Raw genomic sequence first — 20114 nt, 5'->3', positions numbered from 1 at the left:
TAATCTCTCTTCTCTCGCTCGACAAGCACACCCTCATCTCTATCTCTCTCTCCCTTCCTCTCTCTCTCTCTCTCTCTCTCTCTCTCTCTCTCTCTCTCTCTCTCTCATACACTCGTTGGTTCGTTTCACTCACTTACTCGCTTACTCACCCACTCACTCGCTCATTCACTCGTTTCCTCTGTCGCTCCTTTTGCTTTGCTCTCCATTTCCAATCGTCTTGTTCGGAATTTCGCGTCGGTCATTTTTTCGGTTTCACATTTTTAGAAAATCAAAGTGTCCAGTCAAAGGATTTTATTATCGGTCGCTATGGAAAAATGCAGTTTTTAATACTAAACGGTATACGATCGCGATTATATGAAAAACGAAAGAATCGATGCGCGATTAATTAATTTATTTTTCTACTAAAAACGGAAACCTAAAAATATGAGGCGGATGCAAATATTTCAACGACGCCTGGGAGTTACCTTTTATTACAATTATTACTTCAATGTTTATTCCTTCTTTTGTTATCAATAAAAATCGTTACATAATAGTTTCGGTTGCTGCTTGACGCCAGACGCGAATCGATAAGCAATCAGAGTAATAATAGCAGCAATAATGTTACAGTAATAATAAATGGTAGCGGTATCGTGTGTTTTTGGAGTGTGTGCGTGTATATATATACATATATATATATAGGTAGATATATATATATATATGTTTTTGTGTAAGTGTGACTGCGGGGGTGTCTCCTTGTATAATTCTTTGAGACTGCGCTAGTCGAATAAGAAACGTTTACACGGCCCAAGGAATCGGAATTTACTATTTCAATATCTGTCGATCCCTGAAATTTGATCATTAGATTCTGGCATTACTTTCCAATAGATTCAGCTGTGAGAATGCATCCCCGTTGTAACATGAGATTCTCATCTCGAGTAACGAGTTATTTCATATTGCTGGAGTGAATAAAAATAGAAAAGTTTTAAACGGAACCGTGTATAGAGTTCCTCCTTTCCACTTTCGCGATCACATTTGTGTTATTTTGTTGTATGTACGTGTCATGCGCGAACGAACGATATGTATACATATACATATGCATATAGATGTATGTGTATACACAATCTTTCGATTCTTGTTCCATTTCATCACCCCCGTCCCACTCTCTCTATTTCTCCCTCTTATCGATAAATGACACATCTTTCGTCATTTTCTTTTATTCTCCTCACACATAGCAATATTAAAGAGAGTAAATAGTTAAAAGGGTTTGTATCGATGGGGAGGGGTGGGGGCCGGGGCGGTCAGGATTACAGTCAATCCACACGATTTCACCATCTGCCGCACGTTCGCCGTTACCACCGCCGTCCGTCACTGTCGCTATAGATATCTAGACGCATCGTAACGTAGTCGCGTTGGATCGTTGCTTTTTTGTTTCTCTCGTTTCTCACGTATCGGCCTAAACACCGCTCCTTCTGCCCTCCACTCGATTCTTGTCGTTCAGTCCTCGAAATTAACGTTTTCTTTCGCATTTTACCTCCCCGTTTTCCCTCGTTATTCTCACTCTTGCACTCTCTTGTTAACTCGTCGTCGGTTACATCTCAGTCGCGCAATCTTCTATTCACGCCCTTTCCGTTTTCTTCAACTTCCATTCGCTTTAATTATCTCTCTCTCCCTCTCTCTCCCTCTTTCTTGCTCTCTTTCATCCGTCCCCTCTCACACGCTTTCTCTCCATCTCTCGCGCGTCTTGCCGTTCTCTACGAGGAAAAAGAAAAAACGAAAAAAGAGAGAGAGAGAGACTATAAACCTAATACGCAATAGTTTACTATTATTTATTATCATTATTTCTTATACTTAATGCATGCTTGTGTATTTTATCTCTCCATCGACGAATCGACGTACGATCGTTCAAACAAAGAAAAATTTCATTTGATTCATGCCATCGCTATCACGTCGGATGGATACTTATGCCTCGTATCGGTGCGCATAAATGTAAAACTGCGTATAATTGTGATTCGTTTTCTTTATTCAATCGTAAAAAAAAGTGTTTCTTTTCTCTTTTCACCAAATGTTTCCGATTTTTATCATTAATAGCAACATCTTGATTGAATAAATATTCAGAACACAAGAGCTACGTCGAAGCAAAAATAACAAGAAAGATCGCTCTCCGTCGATTACAATTTGCGCGATCGTATTCCAAATAAATGCCTACAAACATTTCGAGGGGAATAATAACTGCGCGCACGTGGACGACGCGTGCCCCTGTTCTCTGAACGTCGACCAACCGAATCGAAGAGGAGAGAACGACGACTGGAATATGATAGTTGTATGTGCTGGTGTTGTTGCTGATGTAGTAGTAGTAGTAGTAGTAGTAATAGTAGTAGTAGTAGTTGTTGTTGTTGTTTTTGTTGTTGCAGTTCATCGCGCGGCAAGCTTGCGGCAGTTCCGGCGCGACTCGTGCGGCATGACGCATTCCATTCGCTGTTCATTAAAATAATCGATCGTATCGTTTAATATTAATATTAGATATTTATGTTGGGTCCCAGAGGTTACTGAAACAGAAAAAAAAGAGAAAACATTGGAACGCGTCTCGCATTAATTTCATTGTACAATCACGTCGGATAACGATACGACATATAAAAAAAGAAAAAAAAAAAAGGGTGGTACCGGTAGTGGTGTAGAGGAGGAGGAAGAAGAAGGAGAAGAAGAAGAAGAAGAGGAAGAGGAAGAGGAAGAGGAAGAGGAGGAGGAGGAGGAGGAGGAGAAACGGATGGAGAGAGAAGAAAAAGCTCTTTTAAAGAGATTCGACCGCAAAATGTCGTACCTAACGCTCGATGGATCACAAAATCGGCTACTCGTATGTAATTGCCTTCGCACAAAGGACGCGCAAGCAAGGAGGTCTACGCGCCGCGTCCTTTCGCGTCTCGGTTAGTAAAAGAAGATACTTGTGTCCGAGGTTTGTGCAGCATGCGCGTGCGATTCGAGCAAGAGGGGCGCGCGCAAGTATAACGTGATTAGTCATCGTGGCAAACTGATACATCGAGCCAAAGCAGTCGACTGAAATTATGCGAGAATGACTCACTTGTGCGCGCGTCGTTTCGTACGCGCAAAACTCATCTTTGAATCTGACGGTTTCCTCGAGGTTCGCTCAGCAATTGTTTAAAAGATATAAAAATTGAAAAATTGATGAAAAATTTCCGCGCGAGAAGATTGAATGGGAACCAACAACACCCTCCAACGATATCGTATGCAATAATATTCTACATACGTTTGCGCGAGCATACACTGGATTTATTCCTCTTCCTCTTGTTCTTGTCGCATAAAAGTCGTATACGTGTGAATATTGTCTGTGCATATATACGCGCAAATGTATATAGATAGGTAAATGTATGTATAGACGCGCGCACACCCACGGCTACGTGCGCACACACCAACCTAATAGCCGCAGGACACGAGGTAGTCCCCGAGTTTTTCAACAACCGATGCGGCTTGCTGTGGCTGTATAGGGTCTTCGTAAAGAGAGACAACTACTGCTTGCGTCGTCTTCATGCAGTGAACGCCGACCTTGCCAAGTTTTGCCCTTATCACTCGATCCGTGCCTGACAGGTAAATGTACCTGTTGCCGGCCAAGGTGACACCCGACGACGTCAGAATATCCTGCTCGTCGAATCCCTGGACCAATTTTGCCAATTCTTCTTTACTTACCTACAAACACAAATCACATATACATATACATATACATATACAATTATTTATTTATTCCAAGTGTCAATTCGATCCAACGATACCTCGATAGTTTTAAGATCAACGTAATCATTCGCGTACATGCTTCCAATTCGATATGAAGTAATTTCCGATAAAGACAAATCGCAGCAATGACAATCGGACAGATTATCGCGTGTCACTGCTTGCTTCTGCATATACTTGAGATAAAATCGTGATTAAACGAAGTAATCATACTTCGCTTCATCTTGCTATAAAACTAATAACAAAAACGCGACAGCAGTTCGGATACGTTTATCACGGTTCAAGGTCGCTTTAAATTATCTCGAATTAAATCGAATCGGGCATCGTTCGTGGTCGTGAAATACCTTTCGCAAATTGCGCGGAATAATTACGAAAAAAGTATTATTCGACAGTACAACAAACAAACGTCGTTCACAACGTAATCAGTACGCGTGTTAAAAAAATGTTATATTGTATTTTTTCAAACTCTCTTTCATCTTTCATTTTTACCTTCATATTGCACTTTATGCTCCAATCATGAGTGTTACGTGTTTCGCTTCCCTCTTACTCACCCCCCCCCCTCTCCCCACCCTCTCTTTTATTTGCAACTAAATAAATTCTGTAGAAAAAAAAAAGTTAATTACAAATAGAAATAAAGCGAGAGAGGGGTAGATTTTATGATAAATGTGAGCAGGCGCTAAAATACTCGTTTCACGGCTCAAGGTACGGTACTGTGGGAGGTTGCTGCCCGGCCGGCAACGCCATTTTGGCATTCGTAACCGGCTAGTGTGTGTGTGTGTGCGCGTGTGTGCGCGCGCGCGCGAGGCCATGATGCAGCTGGCGACCTTTATCTCTACACAACTTTTCACCGTCTCTTCACGTGAAACCTTCCTTCGAGCCCAACAACTGCATTATCCAATACCCGAACACACCGGTCCGCTTTTGCATCGATACTCTTTTTTTCTCCGAATCATTTTGCCCTCGTTTAACGTACATGTACAAAATGATCTTTCAATTGATGTACCTATAGTTTTTCCATAGCTTTTTAAAGATTCTGTTCTAAACGTATAATAAAGTCGTCGGATTGAGCGCATATTATCGAATGAAACGATACGCCACCGATGGATCGATGAAAATGAAATGAAAGGGATGCGGAGTTGCGGTACATATTCAAATTGAATCCCTCTAGATACCGTACCTCCGCCCGTTTCAACTTTCTCAACATATTTCCATCCCCCGCCATTCCGGCCGATTATTCCGCTGGCATACGCCAATTCAAGATCCTTAGAATTTACCGACACGATTCGCACGAGCTTTTTAAATGTAACGCGGATGGCGCTTCGATCGAGCTCCCAACTTTTCTGGAATTATCCCAGACAGTTTTGTAATATTAAACGATTTTATTTGGCAAGTGATATTTAGCGAAATAAACGGTAGAAAAACCATTTTATCCGTCATATTTCCAGAGTAAACGGAATTGAGAATAATCGACGTCCGAAAATGGTATGTCGTTCGTTGCATTAATCGTTGATTAAATCTTTATTTCGTTTCGTTCGCATTCTGCGGAGGTTTTATCACAATTGAAAAGAATAGATTTAACGGGAAAAAGTAGAAAAAAAAAATTGAAACAGAACGAAAATACACGTAAACGCTTCTTCTACGAACGTCTTTCGATAACAGAATCGTTTCCGAAGAAATGAGTCATACTTCGTAACGAACATGAACGTTAAATTTTTTTTCGATGCAGGACAAATGTCGTCCCATCTAACGCGTAATTGAACAGAAAATTGTAACGATAGACCGCTTCTCTCTCTGTTCAACTGAGAATAGAAGCCACCATTTAGAATAAATGCCACCATTTCCATGGGCGGCAGCGGCAACGTGCTCGACAGGCAGCCATGTTAAACTTAGTCGAAAACCGTTCAAGTTCGACCAAGCAAAATTTTCTGCGTCGAAAATTGCCACACCCTACGCTGTCGAGTTATTTCTTTTAGCCGTATGAACGTGTAGATTTGTTTGAAAAATCTGTACAGAATAAAGGAAACTTTTCCATTGGACGATTGGAATCTTTCGAATCGGTCCCGACAATTTACACGATGTATATATCAATGTACCTACGATGGCCGGTTCCTTGTTGCAGACATATTTGGGCGGTGGGGAAAATTTCTAGGCAAATTTTCGGATAAAGAACAAATTTGCCGACCGACCGAAAATGAATTTCAAACATATCCGGCAAGTTAATCCTGAATTATTATAACTCGATCCAACCGGCGTCGGTCTCACGAGGGGATAATCACGCCGGGCTGACACGCGGAGCTTCAACGATTTTTATCATTTATTATGCAGAGAATACAATATATTTTTGGAAAACAACACGTACCAATCCGGATTACGTGGCATCAGTTTTTCATAACAAAGGCTACTCGTCATTCCCCTGGTTAGTTGGTAAAATTTACTTTGGACTTTAACGCGACGCATTCGAACAGGTATAGATCCTGTCCAGATAAATTTGCTAGCGCCAATTAACCGGTAGCTGACAAAATTTGATCAAAATGTGTGCATTGCATACCGTACAACAGAGTATATGATTTGCTCTGTGCGTGCGCGCGCGCGTGTGTGTGTGTGTGTGTGTGTAAGAGAGAGAGAGAGAGAGAGAGAGAGAGAGAGAGAGAGGGAGGGAGGGAGAGAGAGAGAGATAGATAGAGAGAGAGAGAGAGAGAGAGAGAGAGAGAGAGAGAGAGAAAGAAAGATGTTCGATAGTTGATCAACCGCAATGGACAATAATTACAAGGGAAGCCAAACAAGAGAAGGAATAATAGGCGAAACAGGTCTATCGGTACCGATACGTTCGAGTTTCTATCGCGGAATATTTTAACGCGTACTTTAGCTTATCGGCTGGCAGCTCGGTGTAAATTCTCAGGACGTTAAACGAACGGAATACTTACTTCGAAGCCTTCAGACTTTGCCCAAAGGTTGCCATCGTGTCCTGCGATCGCAGCTTTGGTAACACACCTAGATGCGAGCAGCTGCTTGTCAACGTAATCCTGCCAGCTCATTTTTTAACACAAGCGGCTCGACTCAATTGTTCACCACGCCACTAAAGACACAACCCGTCACGGACTGACTCCTCTCACGACTACCTATATGCGATCAACGCCGGCCACACTTCTCTTTCACCCCACCTCTCGTCTTTTCGTGGTTAGTAGCGACCCCTCTTGGCCCCTCCAGACCCACGGGCGACGATCATCGTGTTCGCCCCACTCTCGATAACCGGCCAGTAATTGACTACCGAACAGTTCTACCAACTTGTACTATTGCATTCGGCAATCGATATTTTCTCATATCGAACTGTTCTCGATATACTCGCAAAATTCAACATTTTTACATATTTTTCGTACTACTTTACTCCTACCCTTTACATCTTCGTTCCCATTTCATCTACTCCATTATTCTATCTTCCTTGCTTTCCATCCCCCTGCCTCGTGTACACGTCTACACGTTCACTTCTATCCACCTCTATCTCACAAAATCCATCTAAGCTATCTAATTTTTCTTCTTCTGTTCACATTTCAGAATCATTTCCCAAACCATTTAATATCTATCTTCAATTTAGTAATTTTTATTCTCCTTCCTAGTAATTCTGGTTTAGATGTGTACATGGTAGACGGAGCAAAGAACATTGTGGCGACCTCTATCTGGAAGAATATTATATACCAGTTCGCGATGATTACCATATAACACGTACCCTGTGTATACTTTCCTTATTTTTAGATTCTTCTTCGCACGTGTTTTCTCGCTTTAATCTTCAAAGCAATTGGAAACAATATCCAATGATAGATTTTAACATATCTCGCAAGCTTAATTAACCAAAATGCAAGTATCTTGTCCAAACAATGTAAAGATTTATAACTTGAGCGCAGGAAAATCCCTTCCCGAGGTAAACATTTATTTCTTCCACTTAGTTCCTTTAATATTAATCAATTTTAAGATTTTTAAAGTTTTTCATTTTTTTATTTTTTTCGTCCGTCAGTGGTTGTCTGAGCGCAAACGACGTAGATTATTAAAGAAAAATGTTGGTAAGTGAAGCTGTTCGACGATCGAATGTACATGTTATTTGAAGATCCCTCTCGTAAAGGGTACAATGACATTTTTACAGATATACGACGGCGAATAGAACTTATTCAGGATTTTGATATGCCAGGCGTCAGTACTTCCATTAAAGTCACAAGAGATGGGCAATATATTTTAGCAACAGGCATATACAAGCCTCGTGTAAAGTGTTTCGATGTAAAGAATTTATCATTAAAATTCGAAAGGTGTTTCGATTCCGAAGTTGTGACATTCGATACATTATCGGATGATTACAGCAAGGTATATTTCTATATATATTTACAAATGTATACATTTATGTAAACAACGTTCGTGCGTACGCGTACTCTTTATCTCGATGGTTTTTACCTTCCAGCTGGTGTTCTTACATTGCGATAGAAACATAGAATTTCATGTTGCTTACGGAAAGTATTATAGGCTTAGAGTACCAAGATTCAGTAGAGATATAAAGTATCACTATCCGACCTGTGACCTTTTCGTTGTTGGCGATAGGTTTGTTTCGCACTGTTTCTAGTTTCGCTCTTTTTAATTCAACTAAGCGAACGGCTGTAATGTACTTTGACTAGTTTCCGTTATGTTGCAGTAACGAGATTTACAGAATAAATCTCGAAAGAGGACAGTTTCTACAATCATTTTTAGCGGAAACATCATCGATAAATAAATGCGAAATAAATCCTGTACATCATCTTGTCGTGGTTGGAACAGAGGAAGGAAAGATAGAAGCATGGGATCCTCGAGTTAGAAATAAAGTTGGTACTTTGGATTGTGCCTTACACTGTGTCGGACAAGAGAATAAGTAAGTAATCGATATCGTTTACAGATTATTATCTAGATAGAGTATAACAAATACCGTTGATTGTAGATTCGATACTGTTCCTGCCGTTACCAGTTTAAAATTCCAAGGGGGCTTAACATTTGGGGTAGGTACATCGACAGGGCAGATATTGTTGTACGATATTCGTTCAAGTACGCCGTTTCTAATCAAGGATCACATGTACGGATTACCAATTAAAAGTATCGAGTTCCATCAGAAAATGGAGATGGTTTATTCTATGGATAGTTCTATCGTGAAAATATGGGAAAGAGACAGCGTAGGTAAACTCTGTCTGTCATCAAACTTGGATGAAAGATTTGGATGGAAACTTTTGTATATATTTGACGAGTATTTTTAATCTTTCGACGTATAATATTTTATAGGGTAAATTGTATACGTCGATAGAATCGCAGCACGATTTTAACGATATGTGCGTTATACCGAGTACCGGAATGCTTTTGATTGCTAATGAAAATACAAGAATGCAAACATACTACATACCCACCCTTGGCCCCGCCCCGTATTGGTGTAGTTTTCTGGATAATCTGACAGAAGAACTGGAGGAATTAAATTACGAGACCATTTATGACGATTACAAATTTGTAACTGAAAAAGAATTGGACGAATTAGGTCTGTTACATTTAAAGGGAACCAATCTTCTCAGAGCCTACATGCATGGCTACTTTATGGATATCCGATTATACAGAAAAGCAAGAGATGTGATGAAACCATTTGAATTCGATGAATATAAAAGAAAGAAGATTCAACAAAAGATACAAGAAACTTGCGCTAGTAGAGTGCAGGTATTATACGTAATTATTTTTAAGATAATACAACTCGCAACTATTGCATTTCGCACATTGTATTCGCACAGATCCAGAAGGTGGTGCCAAGTGTAAATAAAGAACTCGCGTTGAAGTTAATGGACGATGAAACGAATGCGAAAAAGAGAAAGAACAATTCGTCCAGCATCTTGACAGACGAACGTTTCAAGGAGCTATTTACTAATCCAGATTTTCAAGTGGACAAAAACTCGGAGGAATATACCTTGTTAAATCCCGTTATTTCTCAGCTTAGTAAGAGCAAGGGAAAACGAACGAAAGCGATCGTGGAGGAGACGAAGGAAACAATGGAACTGGATCATTCTGGAAATGAACGACATGGTTTTTATTATTTTTGTTATATATTCTATACGAAAAAGTTAAGTATCCAACGAAATTTACGACAAGATGAATTGTAATTTCAGTTAATAGTTCCGACGAAAGTTTCATACATGACGACGATAGCAGTTCAGAGGATGAAAAAGTATGGATTAAGGAAGTGAAAAAGCAATATCGACTGATAAGAAAGAATGAAAAACAGGGCCGAGAGGGTGACCAAAGCGTGGAAGATAATAACCAAAGTATTCATCAGCCACAATTTTATGAAATCAAAGAGAACGTAGAATTCAAAGATGCGAAGCCTGTAACGAAAAAACGAAACAAGTATTTCTATTATATAACTATTTTTATACCACTCGATCGTAGATAGGCATATTTATATTTTTTAAAATCATTTTTATATTGTTGTTATTATTGTTTTTTTTTTTTTTAATCTAGGGCCAGTTTAGGAGAGAGACTAAGAAGCTATGACACCGATGATGTCAAAGTTTCCGGCTCTCGTGGTAGCAGATCAATGACTTTCGTCATCGAAAAGGTGTATATATGCGTTGCGTTTTGTCTGTGTTGTAAATAAATGTAAAATTTAACATCATAATTACACGCATAGACGCGCGCGCAAAATATCTATTCTCGTATTCGTGTATGTTCTTAGATATGTATATATTTGTTTACAGAAAAAACCAATAGGACGTAGAAAGTTAAACGTGAAGAGACACGGGAAGGAATATAAACATTTGTTGAGACCAGCAGGAAATCTACGCAGGATGAAACGTTGATACTTGGCTTGTTGTTGGTTTTATAATTTGTTAGATATCAAATAATATTTCTATATCGCCGCTATCGTTTTATTATTCTAAAACGTAATCCTCTTCTTCCATACTCCTTTTCCCCGCGAGCCGGTACTAGAAATAAATTTATTTCGATGCGATGTATACGGATATCTTGACAGAGGTGAAGTGTCATCTGAAAATAGTGATATAATGAAATTCATGCGTTAGGGTGAATCACAACAAGCACCGACACAAATGTTTTCTTTTCAAGTTCAGAACCATTCTACTCATCCGTCCGGAAAAATGACACTGGTGAGTTTTGTCTTATCTATTAACTAGTACTTCGTTTCCCTTGATTACGTATAATTACTTATCGTATAATCTGTGATTTATTGTACAACTCTCTGATAGTGCAGTGAAGTTAATTTCAACTATTTTAACAGTCAGTATTATTTGAATAGAAGTTCAAGACGATGTTCATACCATCATCTGCATGTCGTTTATTGTTTATTTTGATTTTCAAGATCCACTTTGATGAGATTTTAATCAAATTACCAGCTAAACTTACAGTTTAGCATCTCATATTTATAGGCTTTGTTTTGATGGCTTTGTTTACATCCTTGATGAATTATAAAATTCGCATTAACGATACGATAATTGTATTCTATGTGAAATTTCCAACTATTATTGTTCACAGGCAGCCACTAATAATGAATCGAAGAATGGTAAAGATCCTCCTCATCAAAACCATGAAGAAACAATGCAGGCATCTACGCCGTCTGGATTATCAGATTTGCAAATGCAAAGTACAGAAGTAAATACCACACGACCTTCATTATTTTACCTCCTGTATTTCGTTAAGCATCGAGTGAAATCATTAATGTATCGAAACAATATTTTTTATTCTACGTTAGGTTGGCGAAATCACAGAAATGCCAGATTACGAAATGTTGAGTACATCCGCAGTACTTCATTATTGCAAACACAAAATATTGAGACCGTATCTGAGATTGTTAGGGGTAATGGGCTTGAAGCCGATGAGCAGCGACGAAGCAGAACGGTGTTCATTTCTTTGCATCTTTACGAATCTTCACACCTTTCAAGTTATAGTATTCATGTGCATCGGATATATTTTGCAGTACATGGCGTGTTTCAGGTATACGCGATGGCACGCGATGTTGTTAACTCTGTATCTATTGTCGATCAAAAAGGTGTTGTCTTTTCAGAAGAGATAGAGGATTTTGTTACATGACAATGCCATTGGAATCTCGAGTGATACCTAACGGTAGTAGAGAACAAGTTATGGAAAAAGTTATTTGCTTTGGAAATATTATATTCAGTTATTTGGTTCCTAGTCTATTGCATTTAATTGCATATTTATATACCGTATATTTGTTCAGAATTAAAGAAAATGAACAATTGCAAAACTTAATGGAAAGAGCGTTCCTTCTGTCTTCGAATCCTGTAAATCGTGGAAATCAAAGGAAACTAGTACGAATACTGTGGCTGTTTATAGCATTGAGCCTTGTGTGGATAATTATGGCATTAATTATAGTAAACGTTTTAATGGCTCAAGAAAGTATTGCATTTCAGTGGCTAGAACAAGGGTAATATTGCTATTTCTTTATTTTCTCTTTTCTTTTCGAAAGGGAACAATCTTTCCTCGATATTCATGTAGAATTTATGTTTATTTCGCGCTTTCAAATGTATCATTTGCACAGTCCGTATCAAGTAAAAATAATATTGAAAGTACTTTTAATCGTGTGCACGTTATGGCACGATATGGTACAAGGGACTGTTATAACCAGTTATTGCTTACAAGGGCAACTTTTGTTGGCTCATTTGTATTTTCTTCGTGGGAAACTGCTTCACCATACCTTACCATCTATCGACTGGATGAGGGTTTGTAAATTGATCCTCGTGCGATCGCTTACTTTTAATTAACAATTCAGTTGTAAAAGAAAGAAAAGAAAGGCATGGAAAGGTATGAAAATGTGGAGAGACTTGTAGATATTTTTTACTCTTACATTACAGGAGCTTTGCGAATTTAAGAAGCTATTAAAATACTTCAACGACGAACTAGGACCAGCTGTATGCATTTATACGGTTGTGAATTTGTCATGGGCTGCCGCAGGTACGATTTGGCTGCTCCGATACGATAATAACGGAAACGTGCAAAACAATCCTGTTACTTGGATTGGAATAATAAACGTAATTCTTTGGATTCTAATATCGATAGTTCCTTTCATTCAGGTATGTGTTGGCAAAAGAGTGTGTGTTGGAAAGGATTGGAAGGGTTCAGTATAAGTGATTCTCTTTCTCGTTTCTCAACAGGCAGCTCGTTTAACTACCGCTTGCTCTATGATTCAAAGTATCGGCCACGAAGTACGCGTCCGACCATTCGTTTATCAAAGTACACCAGGAGAAGATCTCGATACTATACTATTGTACACGTCGTCGTTAAAAATGTGTGCCAGACTCTTCCGAGTACCAGTTACGGGTAGATATCTTTGCCTCCTTCTGACCGTAGGCAGCATTTTGATACTTGCGCTAGGACAGTGTCAATTCTTCTAATTAATTTCTATATTTTGATAATTCCCTTTGTATATTTTTGTTTTTTATATATTTTATCTTCTAATTTAATTTATATACATACATACATATATATGTATACAGGGAAAAAGTAATATTATACAGGTGAACTGTTACTATTTGCCTTGAAAATGAATGGAACGCGTTCGTTACGACACGTAGTAGTCGGGTAGTTACATTCGTTGAAACTAATGGAACTTGACACGCTAGACGCGTGAGTTGTGACGAACGCGTGTTAAATTATACAATTATTTTAACAAACAGTACACATGGCATTGATTTTATTGTAACAAATTTATTTTCGACCTTTCATCATTGTCCTTATTGAAAAACAATTGTTTTAAACAACCGCACTGTTTATCCTTCACCCCCTCTCTCTCTCTCTATATATATATATATATATATATATATATATATATATATATATATATCTCCTTTTTTCTCTTTTTTCCGTTTCTTTTATTATAGTAGATCAATAAATAATGATATATCATTCGGATGAAATCAGTAGTGGTGATTGGTTGAAATTTCGAGTACCGGTGATGTATCGTTGTGCCGTTGTGCATTTGAGAAAAAGTAGTAGAAGCGATATCGGATGCAGTAACAACGTGATCAAATTGTTTCGTCTTCTACGTGGTAGCTTGTTGATAAATAAAATTATGGATTTGCTAGGATCGATTCTGAATTCAATGGATAAGCCGCCTACGATCAGCGACAAGCAAAAGGCGTTAATGAAAAGTTAGTTGAAAGTTAACCTAAATGACATAAAGGTGATGCAATTAATTATGCGAATAAATAATGAATAAAGTTACTTTTCCGGTTTGGTGTAGAACAGAAAGAAGAATATCAGAAGCATCAAAAAGCGGAAGCTGAAAGGTTGAAAGTTTTTCGGGAAAAGGTTCGAGTTTTGCATTTTCAAGTTTTCGTTATTACGAGAAAGTAATTATGCACGCGCATATTATCATTTTCTTTACGCATTGGTTTAGGTCGAGGAGAAAATTAATAAATTCCTCCAGGATGGTGATGCCAAGGAATACAAGTTTCCCCCGATGGATCAAATCCGTAGAAGTATAATGTATATAAAAGGGAAAAGATTCTTGTCTCGGTAATTAATAATACAATACCTTGATGCTTTTCCTTACTCGATAGACACGACGTTGCCGAAGTGGCAAATATATGGGCATATTCGTTTGGAGAAGAAGGCATCGATCGGCACATTGTCATTTTCAAGAGAGAATTTGCTCCATCCGAAGATCAGTTAAATACGTTGCGTAGAGGAGAGGAATGGAACGAAGAAATAGCGAAAAGACTGGCGGAGGAAAAGGAGAGGCGAGCTAAGGAAGAACAAGAGGCTGCGCTAAAAGCCAAGAAACGAAAAGACAATTTTGTACCAAACAGTTATTACAAGGATAAGTATCGGCACCTAATTGGGAAAGAAGCTGCTCTAGAAGCAGCTAGGAAAACGGAAGCTAACAGTAGTTACGGCTGTGGTAAGTAAATTATATTCCTGTCGATTGGTGATAGAATGTGTTAATCGAAAAGTTTATTTCAGTTCCCAGTGAAAATAAGAAAGATCAGCGAAGTATAGAACAGACATTGGCAGACATAAGAGCCAAGAAAAGAAAATTGGGAACAAATATCGAAGAATTAAAGCACGACCACGACGACGACGACGACGACGACGACGACGACGACGACGACGACGACGACGACGACGACGACGACGACGACGACGACAACAACAACGACGACGACGATGATGATGATGACCACGACGACAACGACGACGACGACGACGACGACGACGACGATGCTGATGGTGATAATGATGATAATAATATAAAATAAAATAGAATGTGCTCCAAGAAATATGTGTAAAGTATCCAATATCGATCTTATTTCTTAATTGTAAATATTTCGTATACATATATATGTATGTATGTATGTATTAGGCGTATGATAGAAAATCAAACTTTTCATTATTATTATTATTATTATTATTATTATTATTATTATTATTATTGTTAGTAGTAGTTATACGGTATTAGTATATTAGTATTATGTGTACCTGCGATAGGAAACGACAAGAAACAAGCGTCAAATTTGATACATATATTTGCTCTAAAGGATTCTTCAAATTAACTCGTATGTACAATATAAGACACCCTTTTTTGTAAAAATCTGTTTCGTATGCTCCTCCATTAAATGTATTCCGTGGTAGAATACTTGGGTACCGAAGTTCTAGGAGCAGGCTTCGGTTTTGTCAGAGACGACGACGACGACGACGACGACGACGACGACGACGACGAGTCGAATACGATTTGTTCCTTTAGGGCCAACAATTTCTTGAAAATTTGATTCGTCGTTGATTTATACAATTCTAGTCCTCGCATTATAACGACATCCCGAATATATAACGCATTATCCTGTACCAATCGTCTCTAAAATAAGAGAAGTTTGAGAAAGAATATAGGTATAATAATAGGTAACAGAGGGATAGAGAAGAATTGATTACCTCTTGTTTCAATTTTGGATTTGTAAGCGACATAATTATATGCTGTACTTGAACTCGCATTACCGAGATTAGAACTCCGTCTATTATATTAATTAATTCTGGTGTCGCTATGCTAAGGCAATCTTCCAACAGACTGACGTAAATTTTGGAAAAAGTTAAAGTATTATCAGTCAATGCTATCCAACAATCATTTGTTAGGTAAGATGATGGTACGGTTATCCCAAGGTCGTCTAATTCTGATAGCAATTTTTCAACATTTTTACTGCTTTCCAAATTGGTTGGTCGCCAAGTGTCTTCGGTTACATGCGCCTTCGCAATATCAACGTACTTGTCGCCTGTGTCTTGTATAGCTTTCGCTAAAGGCGATCTGAGTTGACCATCTAATTGATAACGAAAATCCATTCCCAAGTTGGTCAACTGTAACCAGCGAATGTAACAACGATGTAGCACGTGTAACACATAGTATAATATTTTTAACAAGGGCATACCTGATCGCAATAACTTCGAACCGAAACGATACACTCTACCAATGTAGTTAGAGAGACTTGCGGAGTAAAAAGCTGTTTAGTTAAATGTGCCGTCAAGTGTTTCACTTCTTGACTACACCAAACAACCAGACCTAAAATATTTGTATACATTTACTAAGAACCTTGTTACCTTGTTACCTACCACGTTGCCTTGTGTGCGTATGTTCAACGCTAACTTACCAGACGTGCAATTAGTCGATTGTGGGAAAATTTTTAAAAATTCTTTGGTAACTTCGACAATATTGCTGAAAGCAATCGCGCTGAGCTGTTTCACGTACGGCGCGGTAGCTCCTTCTCTCTTAATACGTTTCAAACGTGCTTCTAACACGGCACTGCATAGCCGCAAATACAATTGACATGCTTGCGCGGCTCTGTTTAACTGTATCAACAATTTAACCACGCGTCGCGCACTTCTTAAACCACCACCCTGAAGCGACTTTGCTTCCGCGCTTAATTCCAGTTCTTTCGTCAAAACGTCGACCAACGATCTTCCCCTGTTGTTCACCTTTGACTGAATCTCAAGTAACACTGGCGTAGGTTGCGCATCTTTCAAATAGGCTTTTGCTTTCTCCAAAAGGCAATAAGCTTCCTCGTAATGACGTTGCGCTATACAAGAATCTAAATCTTCTGCCACCTCCAACATCCATTCTGGTGGAGGTTCGTGATATTCCGTATCCCCGTCATCCATACCTACGAAAGAATATACCGGCTGAGAAGTTTAGAGAGGGAGAATCCGAGTTGGACATACCGATGGTGTTTGAGTCGAGCGACAACGATCGGGAAGGTATCATAGTCTTTTCCTCCTTGAGCCGCTTATTATTGTTGTCCGATGCATCGGTCTGATTATCTTCGACTAATTTCATTCTCTTTGCTTGTTCGCATTTATCTAACCATTCTTTCTGTAAGGCACCACGATCACAGGCATCAATTTAAACTTTGATAAATATCGTACAATCTCTTTTCTAATGCAGCACTAACTTTACTCGTCGCTGTTGCACATTGGAATACTCTTGTATCGGAAAATGCTAAAAGTTTGAACGCCAATTTCACCGTCCCAAGATCTCTGACATTAACGATAGCCAAACTTTCCAGATTATAAACGGCTTGCATTTTATATCTAGGCGGGCCTCGTTTGCTACCGTTAGCCAACCAGGAGGCGATCATTAGAATATCGTTGAATAAATACGCGTGAACTCTCTTCAACGGCGTTCCTTCCAGCGGATCTAATTCCAACAGGAAACCTTCGTGCAGGCAAACACGACCGGATACTTCGGCCAAACTCTGTTAGATTAAAAGAAAAATCCGTCTAATCCTGTTTGTTATCCTAGCTAGATTTTTCTAGGTTGCATGCGGAAATATCTCTCGGTTCGTTACCATTGCACCTTCCACGTTCTCCAGTAACTGTACCAACTTTTGCTTCTGCTCCTCTTCCTTGTCGATGGAATCGTTGACGTTTGCCAATTGGGAATCGGACAAATCTTCGAAAAGAACACCGGTCGCCCTGGTGGACTCCAACGTACTCAACAGCGAACGTTGTTCGCTCAATAACTGAGACAATTGATACATTTCGCTTTCCAAATGGGAAATTTCTTTAGCGGTTTCTATAAATTGCATATAGTTTTGATATACGTTGCGCTTCAATTGCGCGGAAGTATCATTGGCAAGTTCTTGAATCTTGGCTCGTTGTTGCCTTAATTCATCAGCTCCAACGCATTGCGCGCTAAGTTCCTTGACGACTGAAAGGGAATGGAATCGTTAAAAGTATTTCAACGTATTTCTTGGCAATGACAATTGAAAAAATGTTTATTCACATTTTTCGGGGTTAAAATCTTCGGTCGCGAAGATCTTTGCCAAACTGTTGGACATCGTGACAAATAAAGTATAATACCCTCGACAACTTTTGAATAATCAATGTTTTGTTTCATTTGACAGCAAATGTTTGAGAATTCTACTATATACTCTGCTCTGCTCTGCTCTGCTCTGCTCTGCTCTGTTCTCTGTTCGCACACTCCGTTCAAACCTAGATCGACAGTTGTGGCTGGATGGAAAGTGGCTCTATCTGTGCCCATACGTACGATACGATATATTGTAATCTAAATGCGTCTACTGCGTGTATCGGACAGTTTAATTAAAGATTTTTAGCGATGAATGTACAAAAAATGATGCCGGTTACATCGAAAGATACAGAAGCGAAGGAGAGCGACACAAGAGGTACGATCAAAGTTATAGATCGTCCAACGTTTATATTAAAAACTAGAGAAGGCGAAAACAGAGCAGTGTCACCGAGTCAACGTAACGGCGGTAACAAGTATAAATGGTTTATTTAGAAACGTATGCATCTAATCGTCTAATCTAGGTATTGAACGTAACGTCAAACATTTCGTTGAACCGTAGAAAAGAGACCGATGTTTCCTGCAACGTTCCACCAAAGATACAAGATCGTAAGTTTCTTATTCCCAACTTTTTACCAACTATCGTATCAATCATCCTTGTCGACCTATATATATATATGGTCGTGTATATATGTGTGTGTGTGTATAAATTTCTTTCTTTCAGCTATTCGTACCGTGTTGTCGTCCTGTCTCGAAATGACAAGTTGCGTCAAGTTTATGGAAGAACATATGCAACTCTGCGAATGTCCTCTCGAGTTTCTGTACGACCAACAGGATTTCTTAGTTGTAGGATGTTTAGGTGCTCAAGGCGTTGGGAAATCTACCATAATGTCCCTTTTGGTATCCAATTATGCGTCGGTATTACTTTTAAAAACAATTCAATCGTACAAGCTCCTATTCGCTTACAATTTATTTTTGCAATTTAGCTCTGGCATATTTCCGATTCAAGATACATCCCATTACGAAAACGGTGGAAATTCTACCGTCGGTATTGATTTTTTTGTAACAAAAAATCGAGTAATTTATTTGGACACCCAGCCTATACTATCCGGCTCTACGATAGATTATTCCGCGCCCTACGATCAGAAAAAGTCGACGCCAGATTTCGTGAACGTAGAAACTAATCTGGAGCTGCAATCTCTACAATTTGCAGCATTCCTATTTTCAGTTTGCCATGTAATTATTTTCGTGCAAGACTGGTTCGTTGATCCGAACTTGGTCAGGTCGGTCTCGGAAACTCGTGAGATACACGCTTTAACCAAATTCTCGGCAATTATAACCCAACGTGTATCGTTATAGATTTTTACAGACCGCGGAAATGTTAAAGCCATCTTCGACCAGTAACATGGATCAAGATTACGTCGAATACTATCCACACATTATGTTTGTCCACAATAAAGCAGAATTGGAAGATTTCACTCCTTGCAATATGGAAAAGACAAAGGTGTGCATTAATAGAAGTTGCGTTAATAGGAGTTGTTGTAAATTAATTTGAATGTTTTCAATTGTAATTTGCAGGAATTTTATAGCAAAGTATTTTCCAGTTCTAGATTGCAAACTCATAGCGGTTTAGACATGAGCAATCATACAATGGAGGCTGGATTAAATTTATTTTTTATACCTCGTATAAAAAACGAAGGTACAGTTTGTAGTAGATCCAATGATCGTAGAATGATTGTTGAATTTCTTTTCTTTTCATTAACACAGAGGAGCCTACGATGCGTCAGAATGAGAGAAAGCTTATAGAGAAGTTGAAAACAAAGATACATGGCGTCAACAGGAATCCGATGACACCGACCACTTTAACGGAAAAGAATTGGTAAATACGAACATTAAAATTGACTTGCTCTCTGTATGTATACTTTACAGCGGTTCTTCTTTCATCGCTTTTATTAGGTACCATTATGTCTCGAGAGTGATGGAAGCGATTAAGAAAAGTCATCTTTCTTCAGAGTATGGAAGATTAATGCCATAATTTGTCAAAGTTACTCTTCTTCTAATCTAAGTAAGCGATAAGATACGTAAGATGTGTACG

General features: G+C 38.8%; 6 protein-coding genes across 7 annotated transcripts; 4 read left to right on the top strand and 2 right to left on the bottom strand.

Moving 5' to 3' along the window:
* Positions 1–1991: 1991 nt before the first annotated feature.
* On the bottom strand, positions 1992–6873 carry Chic (profilin chickadee). The gene is made up of 3 exons (XM_076901524.1): positions 6645–6873; positions 3409–3678; positions 1992–2525 (listed from the first exon to the last, which is right to left on the bottom strand). Exons 1-2 carry the CDS (start codon positions 6753–6755, stop codon positions 3409–3411), a joined length of 381 nt encoding a protein of 126 aa, XP_076757639.1. The 5' UTR covers positions 6756–6873; the 3' UTR covers positions 1992–2525.
* Positions 6874–7520: 647 nt separating this feature from the next.
* Positions 7521–10614, top strand: LOC143426703 (nucleolar protein 10-like). Its single transcript, XM_076900300.1, has 11 exons — positions 7521–7636; positions 7730–7775; positions 7856–8070; positions 8165–8301; positions 8393–8605; positions 8672–8900; positions 9007–9426; positions 9498–9786; positions 9870–10107; positions 10222–10318; positions 10458–10614. The coding sequence occupies exons 1-11, from the start codon at positions 7571–7573 to the stop codon at positions 10557–10559; spliced, it is 2052 nt and encodes a 683-aa protein (XP_076756415.1). The 5' UTR covers positions 7521–7570; the 3' UTR covers positions 10560–10614.
* Positions 10615–10638: 24 nt separating this feature from the next.
* LOC143426705 (uncharacterized) lies at positions 10639–13137 on the top strand. Of its 2 annotated transcripts, none has more exons than XM_076900302.1 (7): positions 10639–10865; positions 11251–11359; positions 11571–11709; positions 11780–12160; positions 12275–12455; positions 12588–12806; positions 12888–13137. In XM_076900302.1, exons 1-7 carry the CDS (start codon positions 10809–10811, stop codon positions 13125–13127), a joined length of 1326 nt encoding a protein of 441 aa, XP_076756417.1. In that variant the 5' UTR covers positions 10639–10808; the 3' UTR covers positions 13128–13137. The 2 variants fall into 2 exon arrangements, with proteins under 2 accessions (XP_076756417.1, XP_076756416.1); XM_076900301.1 differs by having other exon boundaries at positions 10640–10865; positions 11251–11367; positions 11468–11709.
* A 589-nt stretch (positions 13138–13726) lies between these two features.
* On the top strand, positions 13727–14993 carry LOC143427250 (sperm-associated antigen 7-like). The gene is made up of 5 exons (XM_076901183.1): positions 13727–13883; positions 13976–14043; positions 14132–14220; positions 14295–14635; positions 14698–14993. The coding sequence occupies exons 1-5, from the start codon at positions 13805–13807 to the stop codon at positions 14991–14993; spliced, it is 873 nt and encodes a 290-aa protein (XP_076757298.1). The 5' UTR covers positions 13727–13804.
* Positions 14994–15291: 298 nt separating this feature from the next.
* Positions 15292–18069, bottom strand: Exo84 (exocyst complex component Exo84). The gene is made up of 8 exons (XM_076900690.1): positions 17999–18069; positions 17562–17923; positions 17166–17468; positions 16936–17086; positions 16368–16877; positions 16149–16279; positions 15661–16077; positions 15292–15586 (listed from the first exon to the last, which is right to left on the bottom strand). The coding sequence occupies exons 1-8, from the start codon at positions 18051–18053 to the stop codon at positions 15347–15349; spliced, it is 2169 nt and encodes a 722-aa protein (XP_076756805.1). The 5' UTR covers positions 18054–18069; the 3' UTR covers positions 15292–15346.
* Positions 18070–18326: 257 nt separating this feature from the next.
* LOC143427030 (nonsense-mediated mRNA decay factor SMG9) lies at positions 18327–20054 on the top strand. Its single transcript, XM_076900830.1, has 8 exons — positions 18327–18495; positions 18582–18628; positions 18744–18933; positions 19006–19302; positions 19379–19523; positions 19598–19718; positions 19787–19898; positions 19976–20054. The coding sequence occupies exons 1-8, from the start codon at positions 18332–18334 to the stop codon at positions 20052–20054; spliced, it is 1155 nt and encodes a 384-aa protein (XP_076756945.1). The 5' UTR covers positions 18327–18331.
* Positions 20055–20114: the final 60 nt, after the last annotated feature.

The sequence above is a fragment of the Xylocopa sonorina genome, chromosome 9, assembly GCF_050948175.1.
Source record: "Xylocopa sonorina isolate GNS202 chromosome 9, iyXylSono1_principal, whole genome shotgun sequence".
In the NCBI taxonomy this organism is placed as follows: Eukaryota; Metazoa; Arthropoda; class Insecta; order Hymenoptera; family Apidae; genus Xylocopa; species Xylocopa sonorina.
Note: the sequence above shows the minus strand (reverse complement) of the source record. Positions and strands in the feature narration are given on the sequence as shown.